Source organism: Ochotona curzoniae, unplaced genomic scaffold (genome assembly GCF_017591425.1).
Source record: "Ochotona curzoniae isolate NIBS_2020 unplaced genomic scaffold, NIBS_Ocur_1.0 contig_1014, whole genome shotgun sequence".
Classification (NCBI taxonomy): Eukaryota; Metazoa; Chordata; class Mammalia; order Lagomorpha; family Ochotonidae; genus Ochotona; species Ochotona curzoniae.
Genome location: NW_024464920.1, coordinates 2,861,340 through 2,888,282, shown reverse-complemented (window position 1 = coordinate 2,888,282; position 26,943 = coordinate 2,861,340). Strand labels below are relative to the sequence as shown.

The 26,943-nt window shown below is 52.9% G+C and overlaps 1 protein-coding gene across 1 annotated transcript in view; it reads right to left on the bottom strand.

Moving 5' to 3' along the window:
- Window positions 1–10,250: 10,250 nt before the first annotated feature.
- SLC4A8 (solute carrier family 4 member 8) overlaps window positions 10,251–26,943 on the bottom strand; it is a 54,714-nt gene continuing 38,021 nt past the window's right edge. The window contains exons 17-24 of the mRNA XM_040977772.1: window positions 24,661–24,822; window positions 23,351–23,602; window positions 19,804–19,872; window positions 17,814–17,987; window positions 16,114–16,251; window positions 13,233–13,324; window positions 11,344–11,439; window positions 10,251–10,272 (exon numbers count right to left, since the gene is read on the bottom strand). Coding sequence (XP_040833706.1) covers window positions 10,251–10,272; window positions 11,344–11,439; window positions 13,233–13,324; window positions 16,114–16,251; window positions 17,814–17,987; window positions 19,804–19,872; window positions 23,351–23,602; window positions 24,661–24,822 — 1,005 coding nt within the window. The remainder of the gene's footprint in view (window positions 10,273–11,343; window positions 11,440–13,232; window positions 13,325–16,113; window positions 16,252–17,813; window positions 17,988–19,803; window positions 19,873–23,350; window positions 23,603–24,660; window positions 24,823–26,943) is intronic.

The window sequence follows — 26,943 nt, the reverse complement described above, 5'->3', positions numbered from 1 at the left end:
ATCCACCCCTCACCACCTTGGGACTACCCAGAGCAGGATGCCCTGTAGGTCCATGCCCTGTGAGGGACTCCCCGTGCTGCCGCGGCTTCACACTCCCAGCCTCAGCTGTTCTGGGCTCGGACACTCCCTGGGTTTGCACCTGCTCAAGTCCAGCACACCCGAGGCCCGGGGTGGACACTGCTTAACCATCCACTGGCCTGTGAGACTGGAAATGCCGGCAGCTGGAGCGTGCTCAGGGTACACCTGTTCTGTTTGAGTGGATGGAGACCTCAGAGGGAGAGCAAAGCCAGCCACAGGTGGAGACAGGATTGGCGCCAAACCCAGAATGCTACCTCGATAGCCTGGCCTAGGGAGACTGTTGGCAGGGGCTGCTTTGGGGAGGCACAGGGGGCTCTGAGGGAACCCCTGGATCCAGATGAACTGCTGAGCTCCGCCATCTTGCAGGCCCAGCGAGGCAGCACCATTGCACTGGCCTACTGCAGTGTGGCCCAGCATGTCCACACAGGTCTGGATTCATCTAGGGGCTTCATAGCAGGGTCGGGGTGCAGGTGAGGGAGGGAAACAGGGAGACCATCAGGAAAAAACCCTTCCTGTGTTCTGGGAGGTCCTCTCCTAGACCCACGTGGTGACCTTGGTCCCATGTAACCCAAAAGGCTGACCACAAGCCTGGAGTGCCTGCTCACCTGCCGGGCCACACACACACACACACACACACACTGGTTCTTCCTCTCACCTCTGACATCTGTTCCCACCCACCCCTTCATCACACGCTCTTCCATAGCCCCTTCCCCCGACGCCCTTGACCCTTGCTGGGAGCTTTCCAGTCCATCCTTCCACCTGCTGCTCCCTGCCACCCCGGGCTGCTCATTCTGGTGGAGGTTGCAGCCAGCCCAGCTCAGCCTTGCAGGAGTGAATCCTGGCTACATCTCCGGCGCTGTCCAACACGACGGCTCTGGACCTAATAGCTCTCCTGGGTGACTCCCCACCAGATCCCAGGCCAGCGGTTTCTCTTTTGTTGCCCTCACCTGTCCCCTCCCATGCGTCCCCCCTGTTCTGACCTGGATCCAGCAGCTTCTATCCTAATCTCTTGCAAGTCTTCCCCTCTGCTGTTGAGGTTTTCAGAAACCTCAGCAAACACCCATCATCTCTCCCTTTGATGGGGTCCTGGAGCTTGGCCTGGAAGGTCACCTGCTCCCCTTCCCTTACCAAGGATGCTTGCACAGCGCCCCCTGCAGGCTTTGGGCCTCCCAACATTCCAGCTCGTTCCTGCCTCTGAGACCTGCCGGCTTTCCCTCCTCCCACCCCAGTCTCCCCTTGGGAAGCCTCCCGGCTCTCAGAGGACTCACCCGGCACCAGCAGCTGCTAGAAGCCCGGCCCTCACCACTGCGCTGTGCTGTCCTGCAAGCCCCGCCCCAGCCCTGTGAGTCCCCTCCATCTCTTCCCTCACCACTCCTGCCCTGCCCAGGAGGGACATGAGAATGTGGAGGTCACCCAGCTGTCCTCTTTCACAGTTCCCCGACCTATGGCCGTGCTGGGGGCGTCTCTGCTTTCCCAGTAGCCTCTTGAAGGACCACAGAGTGTGCCATGATGTCTGATCGCTGTGGGGAGGGGAATGGTGGTTCCATCGGAGCCTAGGGAGAGGGCGGCCAGCAGGCGCTCGGGGTCCCTTGAGGGCAAGCATGGCGCTGGGACTCGCCTGTCCATCTGCGCAGTGGTCCTGATGCCCTCTGGACTGTTCAGGGCGGTGGCGGACATCCTCAGCAATGTTTCCGGAACATATTTCTAAACTAGGGATTGTCACCACCTCACTGCAATTATTGCTTTCTTGGCTTCTCCTGCAGAGTCATCCTTCCCTGCTCCAGCCAGCAGAGCCAGTAACGTGGAAAGGGAGAGGGTCTGGGGATGAAGCACCGACAGGAGACCAGTGATGGGAGAAGTCTCTCTCTATTGCTCCTTCACCTCTCCTTATATACTCTTCCCCCCCATATCTTCACTTAGCAGGATATTGGATACAATATCCAATATTTAGCCACAAGCCCAGTTCCTGTTCCTGCCCATTCCAAGGAGCACTAATCAACTCCTTAGCCCACAACAGGTCCCTATGCATACATCAAGGAAATGTTGCAGATACAGCCTCCTCCTGAAGAGATCCGTAGAGAGACTGACAGCAGGGGTTCCAGAGAAACAAATGCGGCTGCCTGACCCCTCCTTCTTCTCCACCCCAACTCTGCTACTCAGAACCATGCAGCCATCAGTAACTTAATTAATCTTGTTGAGCTTCTGTTTTTTTTTTTTTTTTTTTTTTTTTGCCTATAGGAGGAAGCATACCCATTGCATGGATGAGTCATGATGATCAGCAGAGAGAAGGCATTTGTGAAGTGCACACACCACACACACACAGAGCAGGTGCCAACGGACTGTGTAGGATGCTGCTCCACCTGCAGCGCCAGCATCCTATATGTGTGCTGGTTTGAGAGCTGGCTTGCTCCACTGCCAATCCAGCCCCCTGCTGACGGCCTGGGAAAGCAGCAGAGGCACCCATACGGGCGTCCCGGAAGAAGCTCCTGCCTCCCAGCTTCCGATCAGCTCTGGCTGGGAAGTGAGCCAGCACGTGGAAGATCTCTGCCTCTCCTCTCTACATATCTGCTTTCCAATAAGGCGGAACGCAGAGGCCTTCGTGGCTCAGGATCAGAGGCAGACTCACGTAGCCCCAAGCGGCAAGAAGGCTGTGTTGTTCTCATTTTGCCTGGGAAAGAACGATTTGGCGTAGTTCTCCTTGTGTATCCCAGCTCAGGGAAGACAGGACACAGCCAGTGTTCTTGTGATCTCTGAGGGCTGTGGTGATAACAGAACCACTGGCACCCTCAGGGGACTGGGGCCTCACCTCTCCCCCTCACGTGTACACCAACAATCAGGGGCCAAATAAGGTACTGATGACATTTCGTAAAACAATGTGGTGGATTTATCTGAAAGAAAGATACAGAGGGAGAGACAGACCCGCAACACCCAGGGCTGGGCAGGCCTTGCCAGGTGCCTGGAACTCCACCCTGGTTTCCTACAATGACGGCAGGGCCCGCCCAGCAGTTTGGGCCATCTGCTGCTGCCTTCCCGGAGGGCACTGTCAGGAAGCTGGATCAGAAGCAGAGCAGCTGGGACTTGAACCAGTGCTCCAACAAGGAATGTATGTGTTCCTGAGCGATGGCTTAGCCTGATGTGCCGTTCACTAGCCCTTGGTGATCTTAAAACCGAGGGCAAGCATGCTGCAACCCGGGTGCATGGCTTAGGGGGCCCAAGCAAGGCCTCTGACTTACACAGTTTAACACATGCAAGTTATGCCTCCTTGCCCGACTTGTGGGCTCCTTGCCCCTGCCATGGCACTGTCTCCATGGTTCACTCCATGGCTGGGGTCCAGGCCATAAGGGCCGGAGGAGGGAGGGTCTGACCCTGCTGGGAGAGACTGCCTTGGCATGTTTGCCAATCACTCCTGCTTTGTAGGTGAGAAAACAGAGGCACCAAGGAAGCCACTTACCCAGGGCCAGGCAGCGAAGGAGGCAAAGCCAGAACCGCCCCACTGCCTGGCTCGAAGGGCCTCCGCTACACCCTCACCTGCTGGCAGGGATGCTATGCCCGTCTCTGAGTGTGACAAGGGAGCCACGTGACGGCTGGCAGGTGTGTGCCCATGTGTCACTCGCTGTAGGGAAACCTGACCACAGGATCGCCTTGGGGCCAGGTTTGTAGCCAGGCACAGCTCTGGACGTCACAGACACATCATCACTGGGCCTCCTGGGGCCCTGGCCACCTCCCAAGAGAAGCTGACAGGTACAGCCCTGGTCTGAGGCGCCATTCTCAACAGCCAGCATTCAAAGTGGCCCCAGGCCACCAGGCTCCCGAGCCCCAGCAGGAGAAATGCTGAAAGGGGCCCCGCAGGCTTGGGAGTTGGATCTGGGAAACCTGGAGGCAATGAGGCTGTGCGCGGTGGGGGTGGAGGCTGTGAGAACGCGTGGGTGAGCGAGGCTGTGACGCTGGAGGCGAGAGACTCCACCACCACCCTGTGGCAGAGCTGTGATGGCAGGTGGCGACAGGGGTGTGGCAGGAGGGAAGCAGCCACAGAGCAGCGGAGGAGCACAGCACGCAGTAGCTCCTGATGCCTGACCTGTGCATACTGTTCCCCGGCAGGTGGCCCCCAGGGGAGAGACTGAAGTAAAAACCAGGATGGAGAACCGTGACCTTCAGGGCCGCCCCTGGGGTTCTGACAACACGCCCCCCCCCCCACCACCTGAGTCCGACCCCAGCTCTGCAGGAGGCCAGCTGCATCCTGGGTCTCTTGGGGTCAGTAGGAGACACTTTAGGATACTACAGGTCAGTCCAAGAGAGTAGAGCTCAGGAGCCCCAGCCAGACCCCCGAATCTCAGCCCCCTCTCTCTTTCGGGCTCAGAGAAGGCAAGTGACCCAGCTCTGATTCAGGATGTGGGAGGTGGAGTCTCAGAGAGAGACTTTCCCCTCTGAGTGAGGGGAGGGAGGGAGGGGGACAGAGCTAAGGGATGGGGGAGGCAGAGGGAGAAAGAACAGAGACAGGAAATGCCCTCATCCCGGTGCTTGTTGCATTTGGAGTCTAGGTTGGCTGTGCAGTGTGGTGTTCTGGCAGCCATCTCGTGACCTGTGCCTCGTGTGGTCACTGCAGACCTGGCCAGCCCCGCAGTCCCCCAGCATGGGAGGCCCCACCTATGTGACTGCCATGAGTTGGGACCTTCTAAGCACTTTCTGTTTTTAAGGAGTTATTGATTTATTGGAAAGGCAGGGTTACACAGTGAGGGAGTGAGAGTGAGAGAGATGGATTTTCTATTTGTTGGTTCATTTCCCATTTGGCTGCAATGGTCCAAGGTTGGGCTTCACCTGGGACTCCCACATAAGTGCAGGGCTCAGGCACTCGGCCCCATCCTCTGCTGCTTTCCCAGGCCACAAGCAGGGAGCTGAATGGGAAGCAGGTCAGCCAGGACTCAAATCGGTGCCCATACAGGATGCCAGTGCTGCAGCTAGATGGGGGACCCATTTATTTCCCAGAGCGGCTGTGCTGGGGTGCCCCCTGCCATCTAACCTGGTATTTGGGAGCGGCGAGGATCGGGTGTTAAATAAAAGACCCGGGATGGCTAAGGGGCTCGTGAGCCGTGCGCTGTGCCTGCAGCTCACAGGACCAGCCTGGCTGGCTCTCACACCAGGCACCCACTGGACCCTGGCCTTCAGGGAGCTCTCAGTGCCAGTGGGCACCCTCTCACCCAGAGCCTGCTCACCGGCCCCTCTTACTCCGCTGTTCCTCCCTCTTTCCTCTGCTTCTCCAATAACAGGATGAGAGGGAGAAAAACAGAGCAACTCCATCCCCGAACCGAATCAACCCCTCCCTGCACCCCCCACCCCACCCTGGAAGATCCTTTTTGAAGTCTGTACCAGTGGACAGGGGAACCCCTCAGCCTGGCGGGGGCACCAAGGTGGGCTTTCTGTGCCTCGGTCCCATTCCCCAGGCCAAGCAGCAAGCAGCTCCTTGGCAGCTCTGTCCGCTTGGGTGGACCCCACCACCCCCAGGGTTCTGAAGTTAGCCAGCACAGGCTCCACCTTGGGTTTGGGCCGAAAGAACAGCACTGGCATGGATGGTTTATAGAGACTTTATTTACCAATCCCCCTTACCACCAAGGCAAGCACTCGAGAGCTGGGCAGGCTGGTGTTCGTGGTGCCTGCCCAGCTTCACACACACAGACCCAGGGGAGGCAATGTGGAGATGGGGTTGTCACACACACACACACACACACACACACACACTCTCTCTCTCTCTCTCTCTCTCTCTCTCACACACACACACACACACACACAGGGCTACAGGATTAGCATGACAACATGGCTTTTCTCTATTTACACCACGGAGTACGGACAGGGGACATTTCCCACACCAAGAATATCTGCCTTAGAATCTCTGAAATGAAAATATCTCCAGCTCTACATGAGGGTGGCTGGAAAGAATACCAGATGACCTGGACGAGGGAGCAGCTCAGGCCCCACTCTCCACGCACCCCGGGCTCTGAGCGACCCTGCGACAAACACCGACATGGAAAGGCAGGCGGGAACCCGAGAAGGAGAGGAAGAAGGGCGGGCCTCTTAGGAAAGGAAACCATTTGTACATTCAGTTGGCTGCGTCTGCTTTGCACATTGTTGCACATGGTCAAAGACCTGTGTGGGAGGTGGATTGTGGCCTGGCATTGGGAGCCACGTTCTGCTTGTTCCTGCTGAGCTCGGAAAAGCCTGGGTGTGGCTCTCCAACCCCCTGGCCTGGAGATACTAATGCCACTAGCTAAAAGACAGAGTCCAGCATTGTCCACGACGGACAGAGAGTTAGACTTGGGCGAGCTGCGCTGTCTCCTCCTCTCTTGGACGTTGCTTCGGCCCGGCAGATCCCGGCACGCTCCTTTCCTATGTCTTGTGACACAGTGACCCCTCTGGGTTTTGACAATGACCTCTGCGTTCTGATAAAGCAACATGAATTGAGCCGACTCGGCACAGTCGCTGCTCTGGGACGAAGGGCGCCGAGCAGCTCACAGGATGGATGTGGTGGGCGCATGGCTTGTGCCTGCCTCTGGATGACTCTTTCCCTGTTCCCATCGAAATGTGGGTCAGGAATTAGCCTAATGAAGAAGCCCCCTTTATCAGGAGCTCCAGAGCCATCCAGCTTCTCCCTGCTGTCTCCTCTCCTGTCCTGTGACCCGGAGCTTCTTGCCTCTGAAGGAGAACCTGAGAGATGGAGGACAAGCAGAGGGAGAGGAGTTCAGGGTGTCGGGAGAGGCTGCGCCAGGAGACGGGGAGGAAGGTGGATGGGTGACGGCTCTCAGCCAGCCTGCGCCTGCTCCAAGGGCTTCTGCCTGAAGGGAGGCCCGGCGGCGGCAACTGAAGGGAAGATGGGCAGGCCGAGCACAAGCGTTTGCAGCATACCACGTCAGGGGGCCTGGGACGGAGACCCAGTTCTGCTTTCTGCTAACGGCCACTCTGGGAGGTAGCAGGTGATGGCTGGAGCACTCCGGCCCTCACAAGTCAGATGGGAGATGTGGATGTAGGGGCCTGGCTCCTGGCTGCAGCCTGGCCCGGCCCCTGCTATTGTAGGCATCTGGGTAGTGAACCAGTAGGTAAGAATTCTCTCTCCCCTCTCCCTGGCTCTGCTATGTAGACTTAAAAAAAAAAAAAAAGGCAGAAAGAGAACATTCAATGCAGAGTTCCTGAATATCCCACCAAGATGTGGCCTGGAAAATCTCAGAAGTCTGAAGAAAATGCAGGAACAAAGCAACAAAGCTGATTGCTCACGTGCCCAGCAGGAGGGCCCAGCTCTGTTGCAAGGGATGAGCTGAGGGGCTCAGTCGACCCAACCCCAATGGCAGGGAGCAGCTGCAGCACAGCCTGGTCCTTCGGGTGCTGCTTGCAGGCCCTGCGTGGGCCTGGCTTCCCCACGTGGGCTGGCTTCCCCACGTGGGCTGGCTTCCCCACTTGGTGGCAAGCCTGAGACCCGGAGACCACACGGAGCAGGCCACAGACTCCTCCACTCACAGTCAAGTCTGGGAAGCCGAGCAGGAGATGGAGAACTAGGAACTTGGGGTTTTTTTGGATGGCCAGAACTACAGATTCTCCAGCGCCCCCTGGGGTAGGTAGGCCCTAACAGCCGTGGCCTGACCTCTCAACCGCACCTGGAATTCTGCATTTGCTAAATCTTTATTGGATATTTATGATGAATTTAGAAGCCAGCCAGCCACATGTCTGACATGGAGCGTATGGCCTGTCACCCCTTCTGTCCTCAGGCCAGTGACCAGAAACAAGGCTCTGGGCCCAGCAGTTGTGTGTTGTGCCCTCACATGTTGGACATTGTCCCTTGCCACCAAGAGCCAGTCTCCCACAGTTCCTGCAACCGAGCACACTTGACAGTGTCCCAGCATGGACATGAGTAGAGTTTTCTGTGGATGAACTTGCATGAGTCTGTCCTCACGCTGTCGTGTCAGGGAAGCGTGAGATGGGAACTCCCTGGATGAAAGACTGACCGTATATTTTCCCCAAGTTCCCACATGGCAGCTTAACAGGAACAAGGAAAGCTCTTGACTGTACTCCTGCTAGTCCACGCAGAGCAGGTATGTGCTCACCCACGTGCACAATGGCTGCTTTGCCTCTTCTTCCAGCTTCTGCCTGACCTGACAGCCCCTCCATGTCTGCCTGAGCACCGACACAGCCTGGGCTGGGGCTGTGTGTGTGTGTGTGTGTGTGTGTGTGTGTATGTTTGGGGGACTGGGAAAGAGGAGAAGCTAAGGGTGGGGAATGGTTCCTAGCACTGGAATGAGGCAGAAAGGAGATTGGTTGTTGTTTGAGAAAAAAAATCTAGTGGCTTCAAAAGGTTGGCAACACCTTCCAAGTAGCTAAGTGACCTGGGAGGGTATGGCGCAGGAAGGACTGGCAGTGTACCCATAGGTGGCTCTGAAACCACACTGTCCAGCACTGACAAAGGCAGGGACCCTACTCTTTGGCAGCTCAGCATACAAAAGGCATAAGAAGATATCCTTGTGTCTGGGGAGACGTGTCTCAGTGGTCCTGTCATCTGGCTTCGTGGCAGATGCTCCCTCTGTTACATCCACCGGCCATGCCAAAGCTGGGGAAATGGACTGAGTATTGCCAAGGTCTCCACACAGAGAGTGGGAGGAGAAGATGAGAGAGTCATGATGGAGTGGGAAAGGGCGCGTGTTCTCAGAGAACAAGGAAGATGAAAGAGAGGCAAGTTTAAGGAAGCAGCCAGAGACGGGGAGCAGCCAGCAAGAGCACTTCTCCCAGCAACAGGTGGCTGCTAATTTTTCCAAATCAGGAAGGTCAAGGTGTACAATTTTTATGTCAAAAGTAAAGCCACAAAATGTGGAGTTGTGGCTCACTGAGATTTCAACACCCGCGTATTTCAAAGCATCACGCCCGATCCTGTCCACACTCGATCCTGTCCATACCATGTGAAAGGAAGCCAAGATGGGCCCTGAGAGAGAGCCTTATGGACAGGAATTAGTCAACCCAGGAAGGAAGCAGGCTGATGGGCCTCCGTTCTCAGTGCTTGGTGGCTGGCCTGTGCCCATTGTCCCTGTGCCCTTAAAAATCATCACTGCATTGAAATAACTGTGGCCCCAACAGGGGAAAAATGCTCCATACCAAAGGTCTTTAGAGAGTAAGACTAGAATATATGCATATATTTTAAGAGTCAAAGGGATAAAAAAAATTCAATAAAGTAAAGGAGTCACTTCTTTGTCTGTGGAAGAAAGTCATCCTAGGGGAACTGCCCACTCCCCGCAAGACTTTCCAGGATGAAGAGTGGGCAGAACAGGCTCTCTGGGCCACATTCTGTGCACCCAGCAAGGTGGGTTCTGTGGTGCAGACCCTTGACGCTCATCACACGAGAGCCATCAGTGCAGCTCACAGCTAAATACCCAAGTCAGTTTCACCGCTCAGAGTTCGTTTCCCAGTGCTGCTTTTTCACGTGGGAGAGGCAGGACATTGGACAGCTAAGAGAAGTCCAGCACAAGGAAGCAATGCTCTGGGGCCACTGGGTGTGCGACAGCCCACTACTGAACAGCCGAGGAAGACGGCCACAAGCCCTTGGCCCGCTCCAGATGCAACGCAGATATATCTTCAAAACACAGACAGCTCCACAGAACGTCAGCCAAAACACCACATCCTCCCTTCTGCTCGCCAACCACTGTCCCGGGGCCTTTCCTAGATGTCTAAGAAGCAGACACGACAGCACACGTCCCACCCAGGAAGTTCTCGCAGGGTATCCACACCAACTCCTCCCGTGATGATGGAAGGTCCTCTCACGCAAGGACCTTCAAGAGCCACCGCCCACCCTCACGCATCACTGTGGTTTCCTGGAGCCTCTGCCCACCCGAGCTAAACAACTCCACGTCTCTCTTAGCCCTTGTTTCTTCCGAGGCACTCACTGAGGGCCTTGTGCAGGGCTGCTGCTGGGGCGTGATGGAGACGCAGCTGGCTGCAAGGCATCCTCTTGGCTGCAGCACGACGTACGACCCGTGCCTGGACGGCTGGCCCTCCGGATGAAGACAGCTGTGGTCTGAGCCGCCAGGCACCTGACCCAGGCCCAGGGCTGCCTGTGGGCCTGTCCTTTTCTCTTGGTGTCTCTGCAGCCCACCCTCACCCCCGCCCCCGCAGAGAGTGTCACAGATGATGTCTGGCAGACGGGAAGCTCAGTCCTCAATGGTGACAGTTCTGAAGAGACGAGAAGAAAGAGAGGGAGCGACAGGAGGTGACTTCTGCTTCCGTGTTGACATCTGGTGACGGCGGCTGGCATGGGATGGCCGGATGCCCTCCTGGGCACACCGTGAGTACTGGATGCTGCCGCATGGCTTTGAGATGACCAGGAATGGGACCAGATTTGGTCTGGCTTCTCTGTAACCAGATCTTCCCTGGGGCAAGCGCCTCACCGCCCACCAAGAGGCTCAGTTGAAGAGACTGAAGAAAAGTGTTACAATTAGACCAAAAGGGAGCGCATGACGCATGCCCACTGTCAACACATTGACAATGTCACCACAACTTGGATCTGGCTATATTTGGAGTTCATTTACAAGTGGACCAGTTCTCAAAAAAATAATCATGTATGTTCTAAATCCCAACAGCTGCCTGGATTTTCCTCTGAAGGAAAGAGTCTCCACTTCACTCCCATGCATAACACATTGATATTAACCCATTGGAGGAAGAAGCAGCCCCAGCTCCCACCCACTCGGGCTACGGCTGCTCTAAGCTTCGGTTCATCCTGTGAGTGGTCACCCAGGGGAGGCAGCTCCCGGGGCCTCATGCCACACATACTGCCCAGTGTTACAGGGCCTAATTATTTCTAAAATAACGCAATTTAGCATTTAGAGTCTCTACTTGGCAATCATTTTTATCTTGGGCTTGGCGGAGCGGGCGAAGGTATGTTTCAGTACTTTAACCCCATCTGCATTATTTTAGCAACCTTTCCTCTCTGCGTGGCTGCAGTAGTCAGAGAGACGCCCTTCGGGTTCTCAGGTGAGAACCAGAGCGGGGGAGCCAAGCAGACACAGCAAACCCTTAGCCCCTAACCTGTGGGATCTATGTAAATGGGCAGCTTCTCGGCCCAAATATTCGGACAACATCTTTCTGATGTTTAGGCTTAGTTCTTGTGGGGCTGCCGGCAGTCTGGGAAGGGCTGTTGACGACACAAATTCAATTGTACCACCAGAACCTGGTTTATGTTCAATGCAACTGTCATTTTCACCGTTAGAGATCAAGACAGAACTAAACAGGCAGTGTGCCCTGTACCTCTTTTCCTTTGCAGCCCCCGAGTTCATGCTGAGAGCCTTCCAGACGGTGGTCTTGGGCATTTCATCAGAGATGTTGATCTCGGAGGGGTCGCATCTGAAATGAGTGCTCTGGCTGGTGAGTGTCAGGGGAATACAAGCGAAATCCATCATTGTCACGGCCACTCCCTTCCTCCCCCGCAAAGGCTGCATGTGGGGAGCCCGCTAACACCTCCTAGGAGTTGAGGGAAGGAGATGGAATCTGGCCATTCTTCCTTCAGCCACCGTGGATGGAACGGTGATCCACGAGGTGGCGTTAGGGGCCGGGCTGGTGCGCTAGGCAGTGGCCCTGATGGAGAGTCTGACTATGGGCGGTCACAGGTGGCAGACGCTGCCACCTGCTGGCACTCCCTGGCAGGCACTCTGCTCCCGTGTGCAGAGCTGTAACTTTTCCATCTGTGCCTGAAGAAGGCCTCACACTCAACTACCTCAGCACTCTCAGCCACACTCTGATCTTAACGGAGGAATGCCCTCAAGTTCAGGATAAAGAAATCAAAGCTCACACAGCTGACCATCCAAGCAAGGCCAAGGTGAAACAATAAGTGGGAGGAGAAGCAAGGCCTCGCCCACTCCTTGAGGTAAGAGCCCCAGGGTACATGCAAGTTTTCTCCCAGCTGGACTTTCTCCTTAAGTGTCCAGAGGGCATGCAGTAGCCCACTGGAGGGACCCTGCTCCTACTTTCACACCAGGGAATTCAAAGCCTATGGCTCCTTCCATGGCAAATCATAGAAAGAATCAAAGAAAAGGGCCAGTGGCACAGTGCATTAAGCTACAACTTGCAGTGCCAGCATCTCAAATAACTACAGGTTTGAATCCCAGCTTCTCTGTTGATCTAGCTCCCTACTAATGTGCCTGGGAAAGCGCCAGAAGACGGCCCGAGTAGCTGGGTCCCTGCCACTCACACGGGACTTCCAGATGGAATCCCAGGTGCCAGGTCTGGGCCTGGCCCAGTTCTGACAGTCACAACCATTTGGGGAGTGTACCAATACATGGAAGATCTTTCTATCCCTCCCTCTCTGTAACTCTTTCAAATAAATACCTAAACCTTGAGGAAAAAAAGGGGGTGTGGGCAGAGGGTGAGAGGGGAGACATGACTTCCCAGATGTCAGTTCCCAGCGACACCAGGACTCAGCAGTCAACTCTGCAGGACCGGACCTGGGGAACCCTGTCCTCTTCCTTGTCCGCCCGCTCTGACTGCCAGGCTCTTCTGGACTGTGTGGGCAGGAGCCGGCCTACACACTGACCACCTTCACCTCCTGTGACTTGTGCTGAGCAACAGGTGGGACAGAGGACACAGGTGTGACATGAGGACAGCTGCCATTGTGCTCCTTGGCACGGATCTGCGAGCCAGCGCCCGGTGGGCCCTCTGCCATCTCCAAAGGCCTGCCCGTGTGTGGGAACTGCATGTCTGGGAGGCCGAGGATTCTCTGGAAATAAAAACCTGCCTTCGATTCGTCCCCAGGAAGTGGCAAGCAGACGCAGAAGGAGCTCTGGTTGAGGGACAGACAAGCAGGTCAGAGCCTTCTCCCTGTGTGAATGTGGGTGAGGAGGGACTGACATCCATGAGTGGCTGTCAAGGTACAGCAGGTGGCAAACACCTCTGCAGGATGCTCCTGGCCACGAGGAGACCCCCAGCTCTCCAAACGTTGGCTCCCATGCCACGCCTCTCCCTGTGTCTCTCAGCATCTCGAATTACAGTGCCTGGCATCTAGCAGGTGCTCAATAAATGATGAGATGGAAAAGATGAAAGTGGGAGGCTGTTTAGCTGCACCGGCGACAGCGCCCCCACACGGTGACATGGTGGCCAGCCTTTGCAGCAGGAACAAACTCCTGGGCGTTGGGGAGTTTTACCTGAAACTGAGGCTCTTCCCGGGGCTGCTCAGTAACTTCCTGCTCTCCAAGGGAAACTTGTCTCCACCCATCTCCAACATCTTCTCAGCCTCCTGGAAGGAAGGGAGGCATCAGATCAAGGAAGACTCTGCGACCAGCACAACCTCTACCTAATCTTCTCTCACATTGACTTGAGTATAATCAGATTATACTGATAGTATAATAGATTTGACTGGTCACAGAGAGATAAGCAGATACAGACACACGGAACAGCACTGGAAAGCAAGGCAGCCGCAGAACCTGAGTAAGATCTTTCCCCCCAATGACCAGTTTCTGGGGAAGAATATGGTAAATCACATGCAGAAACACATTGAACAAAACCTGAAGAGTGGGGAAACAAAGAAGGGGAAAAGCGACCTCTGATGGAGACTGGAGAAAGACAGCAACCAGCGGCGGTCCCTGGGCCGAGAGCTGCTCAGTGCCTCACTCAAACACACATGCTGCCAACACAAGGGAGAGAGTGCTTTTCTGTGTGTCTTTAAATCATTTTAAATGACATGTTGTAAAAGATCATTTCAGCAACTTGAACGAAACAACTACAGAGAAAAAAACCTGTAGGCATAAAGATGTTTATGGTAGCATGACTAGCAATTAAACCTAAAACACAAGAAAAAATTTTAATGAAGAAAAGTTTCAATTAATTGGGGGATAATACTATAGAGTACTATCTAATGCTATGTAATACTATAGAACTCATTAAGATAAACATCATTATTGTATAGAAACATGAAAATATGAGATCCAGTTGGTGGGAAAAAAATAAAAATTTATACACATAATACAGAGGGGCTTCAAAAAGTTCATGGAAGTGTATATATAATAAAGAAACTATGCATGGTTTAAGATTTTTTTTGCATGAAAATAAATTTACCTCTGAATTCTGTTTTCCATGAACTTTTTGAATTATCCTCACACAGATACATATATAACACATAGATATATGTAATTATAATAGCATTATATAAAAATTTTGTTAAGCATTTGTAGAGAATATAAAAAAATGAACATAAGATGTGTGTTGAGATGACAAAATTTTGAGTCAAGCTTTTATCTTTCATGTAGCTTTTAAAAGACTATCATTTTATAAAACAATGCTTATTTCAGAACGTTTGAAAAACAGGGAATACAATGTCTGCCAGCCACCTCAAACTTAACATGCGAGAGACAGCTCTTGATTCCGCACTAAGCCCGCTCTTCCTTCGCTTTCACCATCTCACGCACTAGTACAACCATCCATCCAGTCTTCGGGTCAAAAATCTATCAGTCATCCCCGACTCCTGTCTTAGGCCATGCCCACCTTCAACAGAGCAAAACCCACCGGCTCTGCCCGCAAGCAGCCACGCTCGTCCCAGCCTCAGGACCTCTGCACTCTCGGTTCCCTCCACCTGGAATGTTCTTAGGTCCAGAAGTTAAGGATTTTCCCCTCACTTCATTCAGATCTCTGCTCAGATATCTCTGATCAGAAGAAGCTTTCCTAACCCCTCACCCCGACTTTCTTCACAGAACACATTTTACATTAAAATTGCATACGCATATGGTAATCTTCGAACATTATGAACAAGTAGTTTTGTTCTAGCCTGTGTCCCCTCTGTGAGAACGTAAACTCCGGGAGGTCCAGGCCTCTCCGTCTACCGTGAGCAACGAGGATGGCATCACATCCCTCAGCAGTTATTTTAAGATTTTGTTTTGATATTTTATACAACGAATTCTCGATAGTTCCTTTAATTTACTTATTTGAAAGGTAGAGTTACAAATAGGCAGAAAGATCATCACAATGGCCGGTGCTGCGCCAATCCGAAGCCAGGAGCCAGGAGCATCTTCCATGTCTCCCAGGCAGGTGCAGGGTCCCAAGGCTTTGGGCTGTCCTCTTTCCCAGGTCACAAGCAGGGAGCTGGATGGGAAGCAGAGCAGCTAGGACTCCACTTGGCACCAGCACCTCGGATGGTGACTTTATTTGCTACATCTTATCACAGGCCCCTCTATTCATGATTATTAAAGCTTATTTAGTAATACAAGATCTTTACAATGCAAGATATTAGAAAAAGACAAGCTTTTAAAAATGTGTATCATTAAAGATCATTGATCAAACTTGTAGGGCAATGGGTTAAACTACCACTTGCAAACCTGCATTCTGTGTAAGAAGCTAGTCTGAGTCCTGGCTGTCCTGCCTCCAACCCTTGTTACTGCACCTGGGAAACAGCAGGAGGCGGCCGGATTCCTTGGGTTCCTGCCGCTCAGATGGGAGACGTGGATGGAGTCCCTAACTCCGGCATAGGCCTGGCACAGCCTCTGCCCTTGCAGCCGTTGAGGCAGCAGGTGAAAGAACTTTGTCACTCTGCCTTTCAAATAATAAATATGTTTTTAAAAGTGCATTTCAGATGACATCAATTATTTCATTAAATTCCTGGTACGGTATTTTCATTTTGTTACACATGCCCTGTTGGGCATGTATTCAGGTCTATCGTGTGGATGGCCAGGCGCCGGGTGCTGGGGGAAACGAGAGGAATGGCCAGTCCTCCACAAGTTCTCTTCACAGGTGCTGACCATGGCAGCACCTGAAGTTGACTCCATAACCAAGAGTGCCAGAAACTCCCACGCTTTGGCGTCTCGTCTGATAGTAAGAGCAGACCCATGTTCCTATTCTAGATGTGAGCCTGCTCTGGGCTGTAGACAAAGATGGTAAACGATGGTCAACTCCAAAACTGAAGGACAGCCAGGAGCAAGAGCCTCCCTGCACGCTCAGGGGAGCCCAGCCCAAGCGCGCAGGCCCCTGCTGGCAGCTCACTTCCCACGCTCCCCAAGGCAAGACCCCAAGGGGAACAGCTGGTCCCACAACTCTGACCTCCTCCTCCTTGGCCTTCTTCTTAGCGTCGTCCAACTTCTTCTTCTTGCTTTCCGGCATCAGATCATCCAGCCAGCTCAGCTCTCGCTTGGAGAAACAGAGATCCATGACTTTCCTGACGAAGACCAAGGCCAGAACCTGAAGAGGAAGAAAAGTGTGTTCAGGCGGCTGGTGTCCTCATGACCTCACCAGACCAGGACCGCACGAGTGAAAACCCAGTCCTGACAACCTTCACAGCTGCCACGCGTGAACATGCTTTGCGTGCCAGGTATCAAGGGATACGTGTTCTGTGTGCATTATTTAAACTCTCAGTATAACAACCACGTAGCAGAGAGATAGCAAGTGACTTTATTCTCTCTTTGACAAGGGAAGTGCAATATCTGTCAATGTCCTCAATGGCCGCCCTGCCCTGGGTTGGGTGGCAGGAAAGACTACGGGGTAGCGCCGGGGGAGGGTGCAGGAGGCCCCGCAGGAGCATGGCCCAGCTGTGTGATGCAGTGGGACATGGCACCTTGGAGATCAGTCTTCATTCTCTTGGCTCCTCTGCCCGTACATTCCCTACAACACCCTTGCCTTCTGCCTGGCTCACGTGGCACGAGGGGCTCTTCACCGTCTGCCTGCCTCACGTGGCACAAGGGGCTCTTCACCTTCTGCCTCACGTGGCACGAGGGGCTCTTGTCTCTACCCTCTGGCTTGGCCTGTCACTCACTTCAGAGGTGAGGGAGTAGAGGCCCAACGAGCGAGTGACTTGCTCAGACCTGATACCTCACTTCCCCAACAGAAACAGGTGTATCTCATGGACCACTTTCTTCCCTGGAAGACCATCTTTGCCCAAGGGAAACTAGTACTAACCCCAAAGCACCTGTCTGGCCTCACTGGTGTTTACTGGCCTCCTCTGGTATCTAGACAAAGCAGGTGACAAGCCAGGCTTCTAACAGTGAAGCACACTGTCCTTTAATCTTAGCAACGATTTTTCTAATCAACTCATTACTGATAGGTTCCCTGGAACCCCTTCCACGTGTTCCCAGGGATCTGCTATTTCTTTAACCAAAAACCCTCATCCTGAGCGTCAATGTGTTAGCACTTCTGACAAAGCTGAGGCACTTTCCAGGAAGGTCTGGCTGTAAGGGATTAACAAAAAGAATGAAAAAACAGAATTCCCTTATGATCCAGCCATTCCACTCCTGGCTATACGGCAGAAGTACTGAGCGCAGACACATACCAGGCATTTGTCCTCCGCAGCATTAGCTGCCCTGTCCACAGAGCAGACATAACCCAAGTGTCCAGCAACAGATAAACGGACAGGCAAAACGGGGTTCACACAGAGAAGAGAATACTACTCAACCTTAAAAAGGACAGATATTCATCCCCAAGGGGCCACATTGTGAGCCCTGAGGATGTCAGACGGAGTGAAATCAACCAGTCGCAAAGATAGCGCTGTATGACTCTGCCCCCAAGCAGGACCTGCCCTATGTTTAAGTGCACAGAGACAGGGAGTGGATTGGCGGGTGGCAGGGAATGGGCACACAGGGAAATGGGGAGTCACTGAGGAATGGCTGTGGAGTTTCGGCTTTCTAAGATGAAAATCGCTCAGGAGATGGGTGGTGGTGACAGCAGTCCAGCGGCGTGAGTGTGCTACACTGCCGTGATGGAAATGGTCCCTGACAACAGCTGGCTGACAGCGGGTTGCGAGGACTCACCATCATCGGGAAGACGATGGCCGCAGGAGACGCCTTGATGACCCAGAGCAGGACGAGGCAGGTCAGTTGGATGAGGGTGAAGAGATGCACTTTGCGCAGCGGCACGTGCCGCAGGTAGATGAAATCCGGCTGGTGCTTGGCCGGCATCCCAAACAGCTTCAGACGATCAAAGAACTGAAAGGAGGAAGGCGCTGGCATTGGTTTGCAGCAGGTTCCTGGGGCTCAGGAACCTTGTCACCTCCCCCCACAGCCCCATGTCACCTCTTGCACCTACTCTGAAGACAGAAAACGGTTTCCACCAGACTGAAGTGGTGAGGACAGGTCATGTGGGTTGATGAAGTGGCAGAGTGTCAAGATCTGGATCCATTTAGGAAAATAATTTTTTTTCTTTTTAGTTATTGAAGAGAGAATGTTCAAAAAAGAGAGAAACAGACAGATTGTTTTCCAGCCACTGGTTTCGGTCTGCACATGGCCTCAGAAGCTGGGGCGGGGCCAGGCTGCAGGTCAACCCAGGTCTCCCACAAGGATGGCAGGGGTTCCTGGGCTGTGTTCCTCTGCCGTCCCAGGGGCATCAGTAGGGAGCTGCATCAGAACTGAAAACTGGCACCCATAAGGAGCGTCAGGGTCACAAGGTGGCGGCTTACTCTGGCATGTGACAGAGCCAGCCTCTGAGCTTGTCTTTTCTAACTCCACATTCAAACCTCTCTGTCCATCCCACACTGTGGCTTCAGACAGGACTCTGTCTCTGGGAAGGCTGAAAACAAGTAAGCGAATCAGTTACACCTTCCTGTGTATTCTCAAAAGAAAATCTCTGATTTGTTCTTTGAAAGGTTTGGAGCCATTGGTTATCCAAACCGGAACCTTGTAACATTCCAGATATAGAAAATCTGATCATTCTTGTACTTTAAAAAGGAAAACAAAGATAGAGAGATGCGTATTAACTACCTGTCCAAGGTCACATTAGAACTCAGTATGTGGGAATGGCACGGGGATGCGGTGTAGCAGATAAGACACCTTTTGGGTCACTTTACATCCCACATCACAGTATCTGGGCTGAAGTCCAGCTCCACTTCCAATTCCACCTTCCTGGAGAAGCAACAGGTGATGTCCCTCAGAGGACCAGCACTGAATTCCTGCCTGGCCCAGGCCAGGCTACTGCAGGGGTCTAGGAAGTGGGCCAGTGGCCTTTCAAATACATTTAAAAGTATATTTAAAAAGAGTGAACATTGGCCATTCCCTTGAACACGAAAATTAACAACCAACAGAAGTTAAGCTCTTACATGTGGGCACTTGAAACAGTTCCCGGAAACATGGAGTCAGTTCCTTCATTATTTTTACACACAATGCCATGAACTTCATCCAAAGACCCACTCATACATTCACACACGTTTTTACTGTAAAATACCCTTTAATTCCACTTTCCATGAACCGTTTGAAGTTCACGTTTCTCAGGACAGCCAAGTTAACGACGGCAAGTTGCTCATTTTTTCTGAGGATTCAGAGGAGTGAGTCGATGGGCAGGAGAGGACAGTGTATAACAAAGTGACACCAGCACTCCCCATTCCTCCCACTCCCACACACGCACTGCCCGGTGTCTTCAGAGTCCAGCTCCCTCTGTCACACTCCAGCCTGGCAACACCCCCACGGCTGTCCACGTGCGGAAGGCAGTTCGGCTCTCAACCTTTCAGCTCCAAGTTTACCAGTGCCTGGCAAAGCACCTGTGCTTCACGCTTGTCAAATAACTGTGCGTTGAATCGTTTGTGAATAACTGGAACCATGACCCCAAGCCAGGCCACACTGAGAGTCTTTGCACTGTCGGCTCACTGTGATCACATGTGACCACATGTTCTAAGCAGTGCTGACACTTGGAAGTCAGTTCCCAGGAACTGGTGGTGCCTGCCCCGGGGGTGGGGGTTGGGGGCTGGCCTCCCTGCTCAGCACAGGTGAACTCACGGTGAGAAGACACAGGCCTCCCTCAGCCAGCCCATACCTGGATTCCCTGCAGCGAGGACACTCCCATGTACAGGAAAACTCCATAGAGCACCGGCATCGGAATGAACTGTGGACAAAGGAGAGAAAGGCGAGGCATCAGGCTCGGTGTCACAGCACCCCGAGGTGACACCAGCTGCGAGGCTGTCGCCAGGGAGAGCAGGCAGGAGGAAGGAGTGAGGAACGATGACACAAGGGCTCTCAAGTCGTATTCAGGCACGAGGAACAAGCCGGGGTTCTACTGCATGGCAGGGGGATTGTAAATACTGACAGTGCACTGTGTGTTTTCAAGAGCTGCCATTCTAAATGTTTTGCCCCAAAGAAATGACACGTGTTTGAGGAGACAGCTCTGTCCACACCGATGCGAACATGATTCGATGAATACAGGTAGTGAAATATCACAGGGTACCCCGTACATAGAACTTCACAGGTTCATTTTAGAAATAACAATCAAACTTTGGAATCTCTGAGAATGAAACAAGACACAGAGCACTTCCCACCGTCACAGCAGCTGCTGCTGAGTTTCTGTCTGACCAGGACAAGCAGAGGCTGACAATGATCAGCATCACTTTGTTGTGAAACTACACAATAAGCTAAGCGCGAGGCTCCTCTCACAGTAGCCTGGTCCCTCCTCCTCCGCGGGGACAGCAGCTGGACACACACACCACTCCCTCCTTACAGAAAGGGTGGCATCCGACCCTTCCGAGATGATGCAATCACCTTCTCAGAGAGCTGGTATGTTTTCTCCCAGACTGGAGACTTGAGGACAGGAGAGGGAGGGGTCCCTCAGTATGGTACTATCAGAGATGGGATGACTGGAGGGGCATTAAGTGTTACTGTACACTCGACTATTCGAATTGCACTTGAATATGACTTTCCCCATCACAGAACTTCTATCAACCTGGCCAATCTTGGAAGTAAGTTGAGGCATGGAAATGGGACTTTCACGGAATCAAAGAAGGGCTCACAGCAGGAGGCTAAGCAACGTGCTTTCATCCCGAGGCTGAAGGACTTCCTCAAACATTCTCAGCTCCACTCAGAATTAGACAAGCCCCTTTAGGGTTGACGTTGTCCAACCTTTGCAGCAGCCAGATGTCCCAACGCAGCCATCACCTGGTCCCTTGAGGAAACCTCCTGGGACAGTGATGGGTGGCCCAGGGACACCCCGCCTTTGTGGTCCAATCCCAGAGGAGCCACAATCTAGGGGCTCCTCCAGGTGGCACCCAGAGCAGGGATCTGAGGGCTAGTGATGGAGAGTAGAGGGGTAGGGAGAGGCAGGTTAAGTGGGTGGCAAGGCTGAGAGGAAAGTAGGGGGCCAGGAAGATGGTTCTGACTTTGTACCACACCTCTCAACTCTCAGCCTTGGAGGGTGTTTGTATGACAGCTTGGAGTGTTCAGGACTCAGCAACAAGAGGGAGAAGGGAGTCACGCAGGACTGGCTCACGCAGGACTGGCAGTGCTCCACAATGGTTAGGGCCAGGCTAACACAGCCAAGGAACTTTCCCTCTCACCCCACCTCTGGGAAGAGGCAGGTCCTGCTCCCTACCCGTCCCCCGCTGCCCCAACACAGAGTTTCTTTCTCATGTCTCTCTCATCTATTAGTCCCACTTTTCACGCCAGCTGCTGTCTGTTTTTTGGTTCCACATCCCGGGGAAGCCTCCGGAATGAGCTGTGTGCAGACACACTCCTTACTTCCTGCTCCCCCGCTCTCTCCAGCCACCTGCCCCTGGGCTCTGGCCCTGTAGTGCCCAGGCATTTCCTCTCTGGGATGACTGCTCACATTCCTGCCCTTAAGTCCCTGGTCAGTAAAAGGCAGTGCTTCCAGTCCACGTTACAACACACCCAACCTCCTGGGACGACAGACGGGTGAGGGCAGCCCACGGTTGAAGCTGCTAAGACCCCTTCATTTCAGAGTAAAGGGATTTTGAAAAACCATTGTCAGCTGCTGCTTTTGTTTCAGCTTTTAAATCATGTTAAAGGCAGCAAAAACAAGTGTGACTTGCCGAATCTGCTCTTGGCAAGTCTCGCTAGGCCTCCATGTTACAAACTTCAGTGCCCCTGGCTTTGCTTCAACTTTCTGATGGCGCCTGGCCAGTCCCTCAGCCTTGACAGCTTCCTCTCATCTGGCTTCTGTGGTCTGGCACCTTCCTATCTCTGAGTTCACCTGCTGTGTCCTCAACCCAAACTCCCCTCCCTGCTCTCCGGCTGCTCTTCCACTTCTGCCCTCCTCCCTGAGTGAGCTCATCGACTCCCTTAGCTTTCAACGCCATCTCTGAGTTGTTCACTGCCAAGATCTCATTTTCCATCCAGGGCCACCCTCTAGCCTCTTTTCTAAGGTGGTTGGTTCCCAGGCATGCCACTCAAAATCCAGTCACAGTCCCACCCCTGCCCAAACCACAAGGGTTTTTTCCATCTTAACCAGTGCTACCACTGCCCAGCAGAGGTCAGGTCGGGAGACCAAGAAGCATCTTGGACTCTCCCGCTCTCCTCACCCCATTCCACAGCCAGTCAAACAGCAAGATCAAGACGGAAGCCATGCATCCATAGCTGCTCTTGCTACCACTTATCAAAACCTCTGTCATATATCTCACAGCTTCCTCTGCTTCTTCCTTCCCTCAGTCCTGAAACAGACAGAAGCCAGAGTGACCTTTTAAAAAATATGAAGTGGCGTGCCTCCCTCTCCAGTTAAAACATCTCAAAGGGAGCTGGGATTGCGACGCAGCACACTAGACTACCATCCGTGACATCAGATTCCCATAACCAGAGCAATGGTTCAAGCCCTGGCTGCTCCATGTCCAATCCAACTCCCTTGCTAATGTGCCTGGGAGAGCAGCAGTTACTGGGACTCCTGTCAAGTGTGGGTCCCTGTCATCCACATGGGAGACTCGGTTGGAATTCCAGGCTTGGTGGGTCTGGTTCTTCCTCAGCCACTGCAGCCATTTGGGCAGTGAACCAACAGATAGACACTCTTTGCCTCTCTGTTCCTAACTGTCACTCTGCCTTTCAAATAAATAAATCTCGGAGGGAGAAAAAAAAAAAAAGACCTTCCGACGTCACCTCGACTGGTGCCCTGCCGCCACGCACCGTGCAGTGTGTCAGTGCTTCTTACCCAGACTCTGCCCCCTCGAGCCATGTGGCCCTGCAGAGTTCCCTTTCCTACTTCATGCCCTGCCCCACGGCTGCTCTCCCGCACACCTCCTCCTGCCATTCGTGGCAAGGTAGTCACCATCTCATCCCCAAACCCCTCTCTCCTCGCGCAGGCCTTCTCTGACCACCCTCAATTTGTAGTGGCACCATTCAGCACCAGTCCCATGCTGGCTGTCCTTTCTACTGCTTGTCACGTCTTGTAATGATCAAGCGTTGCTCTCCTCACTCACTTTCTTACCCACATATCTGTCTTACCCTACCAGAATAAGCTCTGTCGGGGCAGGAGTGTGTGTGGGTATGGTCTGCCTTTGGCACCTGGTTATATTCCCAGAACCTTGTGGGATTCCTGGAACATATCATGCCCTCCGAACGTGCCACACCCACCAGGAAGGAACAATTACCTTCAAGACAGCTGTCATGAAGACCGAGCAGCCCATGAGCACGAAGATCATGAGGCCAGTCACCCTCTGCTCTCGGATGCCCAGGAACTTGGGCTGTTCTCCAGGAGCGGAGCACTCGGATTCCAGCTTGAGGCTGTTCACATGCGTGATGGACAGGACGGTCGCAGCCACGAACCAGGGCAGGCCCATGATGGAGCAGACGCCCAGCATGATGGCCACCATGAGCAGGTCCAGGTGGTAGCCACAGCCTTTCTGCAGGGAAGCAGAGTGTCTGTCACCTCCAGTGGGATGGCTGCAGCAGGGCACACAACCTTGAGCTCAAGGCTGAACAGGCAGACAGGTAAGAAGGAAGGGGGCTGGGATCCCAGAGAAGTCTCGTGTCCCCTCTTTCTTAGGAGGGAACAGAGAAGAAAAAGGAATTTCAGCCTGTCTATATACATCATGTAAGAGTGCCCAGCTTGTTCTGAGCCTCACACACACAAAGCTCCATCCTCCCTGGAGCAGGAAAGCAGACAGCTAGCGACATCTTGAGCAGTCTCAGCGACAGATCGGTAGTATAGGAACTGGAGAGAAACATTTTGCTGGCTTCCCGTGGGACATGCCCAGATTCCTGCCAGATGTGCGGCCACCTGCTCTGAGTAGGGGAAGAACAGGGGTGGAAAGCACAAGATGTTTCACTAACACAAGGACACCCCAGAGCCTTAGGGTCCTTTGAGTCAAGGTCCAGTGTGAAAGTCCTTGTACCTGCCTCTGGCCAACAGCGGCCCCGGGCCCGAGTGGCGCCTTTCTGCACAGGTTTCAGAGGACAGCACTGCACTCTAAGCCTCTGGCTCGCCACACTGCAGTGCTCCGTGGAGACTCATTTCTAGACAACTCTGTGCTGCTGCAGGAGCAGGTAGAAGCCCTTGCTGATCTGAATCCCGACCTTACACTCCACCCTGGTCCTCCAGATGGGCTCCCCTTAGAATGAAAGCAGTGTGACTCTCCCCGCCTTAGGATGAAAGCAGTGTGACTCTCCACCCTAGAACGAAAGCAGTGTGACTCTCCCCCCCTTAGGATGAAAGCAGTGTGACTCTCCTCCCCTTAGGATGAAAGCAGTGTGACTCTCCTCCCCTTAGGATGAAAGCAGTGTGACTCTCCACCCTAGAATGAAAGCAGTGTGACTCTCTCCCCTTAGGATGAAAGCAGTGTGACTCTCCTCCCCTTAGGATGAAAGCAGTGTGACTCTCCCCGCCTTAGGATGAAAGCAGTGTGACTCTCCCCTGCTTAGGATGAAAGCAGTGTGACTCTCCACCCTAGCGCCGTCTTACCTTGAGCTTATGCTCCTTCCTGTTGATGATGACCGCCGTGATCTGCTGGTCCATGAAGATTAAGATGGTGCAGAGAAGAGCTGGGATAATCGCAGCGATCACAGTCCACCACGGGTTGGGCCCGATGGGACTAATAATCCACCCGCGGTCATCCCTCGTGGGCTGAGGGGAAAACACAGGGCATTCATCACATAGCTCAAGTTAACTATAATCATTAGGGCAAAACAAATACAACTGAATCACAGTATCTGTCTCTTTTTATTCTTGAATAAGAATCCTAGAAAAAAACAAACGCATGACATGCAGCAACTGCTTTTCCCAAATCTCCTTTGAAACAGTCCTCACTTAGCAACTTAGTGTGGGATACGCATTCGGCCTGCTCTTCCTTCCACTAACTTCTCGTGCTCCTGTGCGCTGACAGAGCGATTTTATCTCAACATGAACCCAAGCAAAGCATTATTAACCACCAACACTTTAATGACTCCTAGAACAGCTCTAAGCAATTCTGACTCTCCTACTCACTGCTGTCTTCAGAAACCACACATTGGGTGTCTGCAGCGCACAGAAAAGCAGGGCAGAGTCAGCTCCGTGGAGTCTCCTGGGCTCAGAGTGAACTGTCCCCGAGGCCCTACTCCCATTGGACGTGAGAGAGGGGCACGGACACCAGGGACTTGAGAAGCATCCAGAATCAATCTGGAGACTTGTCTGACCTAGGACTCTCTGCAACGCCCCTGTGAGACCACTGTGCGTTCATGTGTAGGGGTGTTTACGACACATCTAAGCTCTCCTAGATTCTGAAGCCCCTTGCACCCCTTGCCCCCGCTCCTTCCCACCCCTCCCCCCGGTACTCGAGAGGAGATACCCTCACCTGTTTTGCAAATGGTATGCAGCCTGGAAGAAGCTCTACTAAAAGAGATGCAAACTGGCCCAAATTGACCCAGACATAGTAAGGACTGCAGGGGCCAAAGACTGTTCAGTCATACCCAGTTCTGAATTATGAATCGGCTAGATTCCAGAAGTTTATAGAATCTGTTTCCTAAGAAACAGTGTTGTAAATGGTAGCTATATTCTCAGACCAATAAAAACATGTCTTTAGTTTTGCATGACATTAGAACCCCTAGTAATACAGCATCAGTCTTTAGATTGGGTCTTGGGACCTGGGGACCATGTATTGTAGCAGGGAAGGGGAAAAGGAAGAGAATTCCCTCTTGGTTTCCTGGAAGTAGAGTTAGCCCTGAACAACATTTCCTTTGACGTTTTTCCATTTCCCTTTTGTACAGCTGGGGTTTTTCCTGGATGCCCCAGAAATTCAAGTGCCCATCAGGGAGCCTAAGAGCTACCTCACATTTCCAAATGACCTATTTTTACACAAAACCCATTCCCCCTGTGGGGCCAGCCCCAGTTAGTTATCAGGGAGCAAGTGGCTTAAGAATGACATATTCTGAGACAAGGGTGATTATTTGCTGATCCACACATACCTAACTTGGCAGAAAAGCAGCTACCTTAAGGAAATTTAAAATGTTCAAACAATAAGGAAGAAGATACTTTTGAATCTGGCCTGTTCTAAGAAGAGAGAGACAAATCAGAAAAGAGGCTGCTGATCAACTCATGGGGGTTTCCAGGTCGGGGACTGCTTTTATTCGGCCTGTCTCTCCTCACCGCGTTGATGAGGTATGATCCTGCTAAGTCCCTGAGTGATCTGGGTTTTCTCTCCACTCCATAGCCCCTTCGGGGAGCTGTGGAACTGACCAGTGGTTGTTCCACCTTTTCTGTTTAATCAGTATCCCTGAAACAGATTTTGAGGCCCACGTATTGGTCATCTGTACTACTTCTTACATAGATCTCCAGAAAAACACTCTAGATTATAGAGTTATTTTTTAAAAAATACAATGACTCGGGGCCCGAGTAACGTCAGGATAGCTGTGGCAGAGGCTCTGGACTTCAGATGAGGTGCCTTTGCATTCCATTTCCGGAGACAGGGAAAGGGAGAGAGAGAGAGAAAGCTAGCTCCTATTGACTGATTCCCTTCCCAGATGAGCAACAGGAGCCTAGGCTGGGCCAAGGCCAAGCCAGAGGCAGGAATTCAATCCAGGTTTCCTCCAGGGATGGCTGGGATTCAACTACGTGAGCCATCGCCTTCCAGATTCTGTGTTACCAGGGAGCTGGAGTCAGGAGCCAAAGCTGGGACTCAAACCCAGGTACTGTGACGTGGGGCAAAAGCATCTTAACTGGAGTCTTAACCGTGAGGACGAACGCCTGGCCCAGTTTTAAATCATAACATAG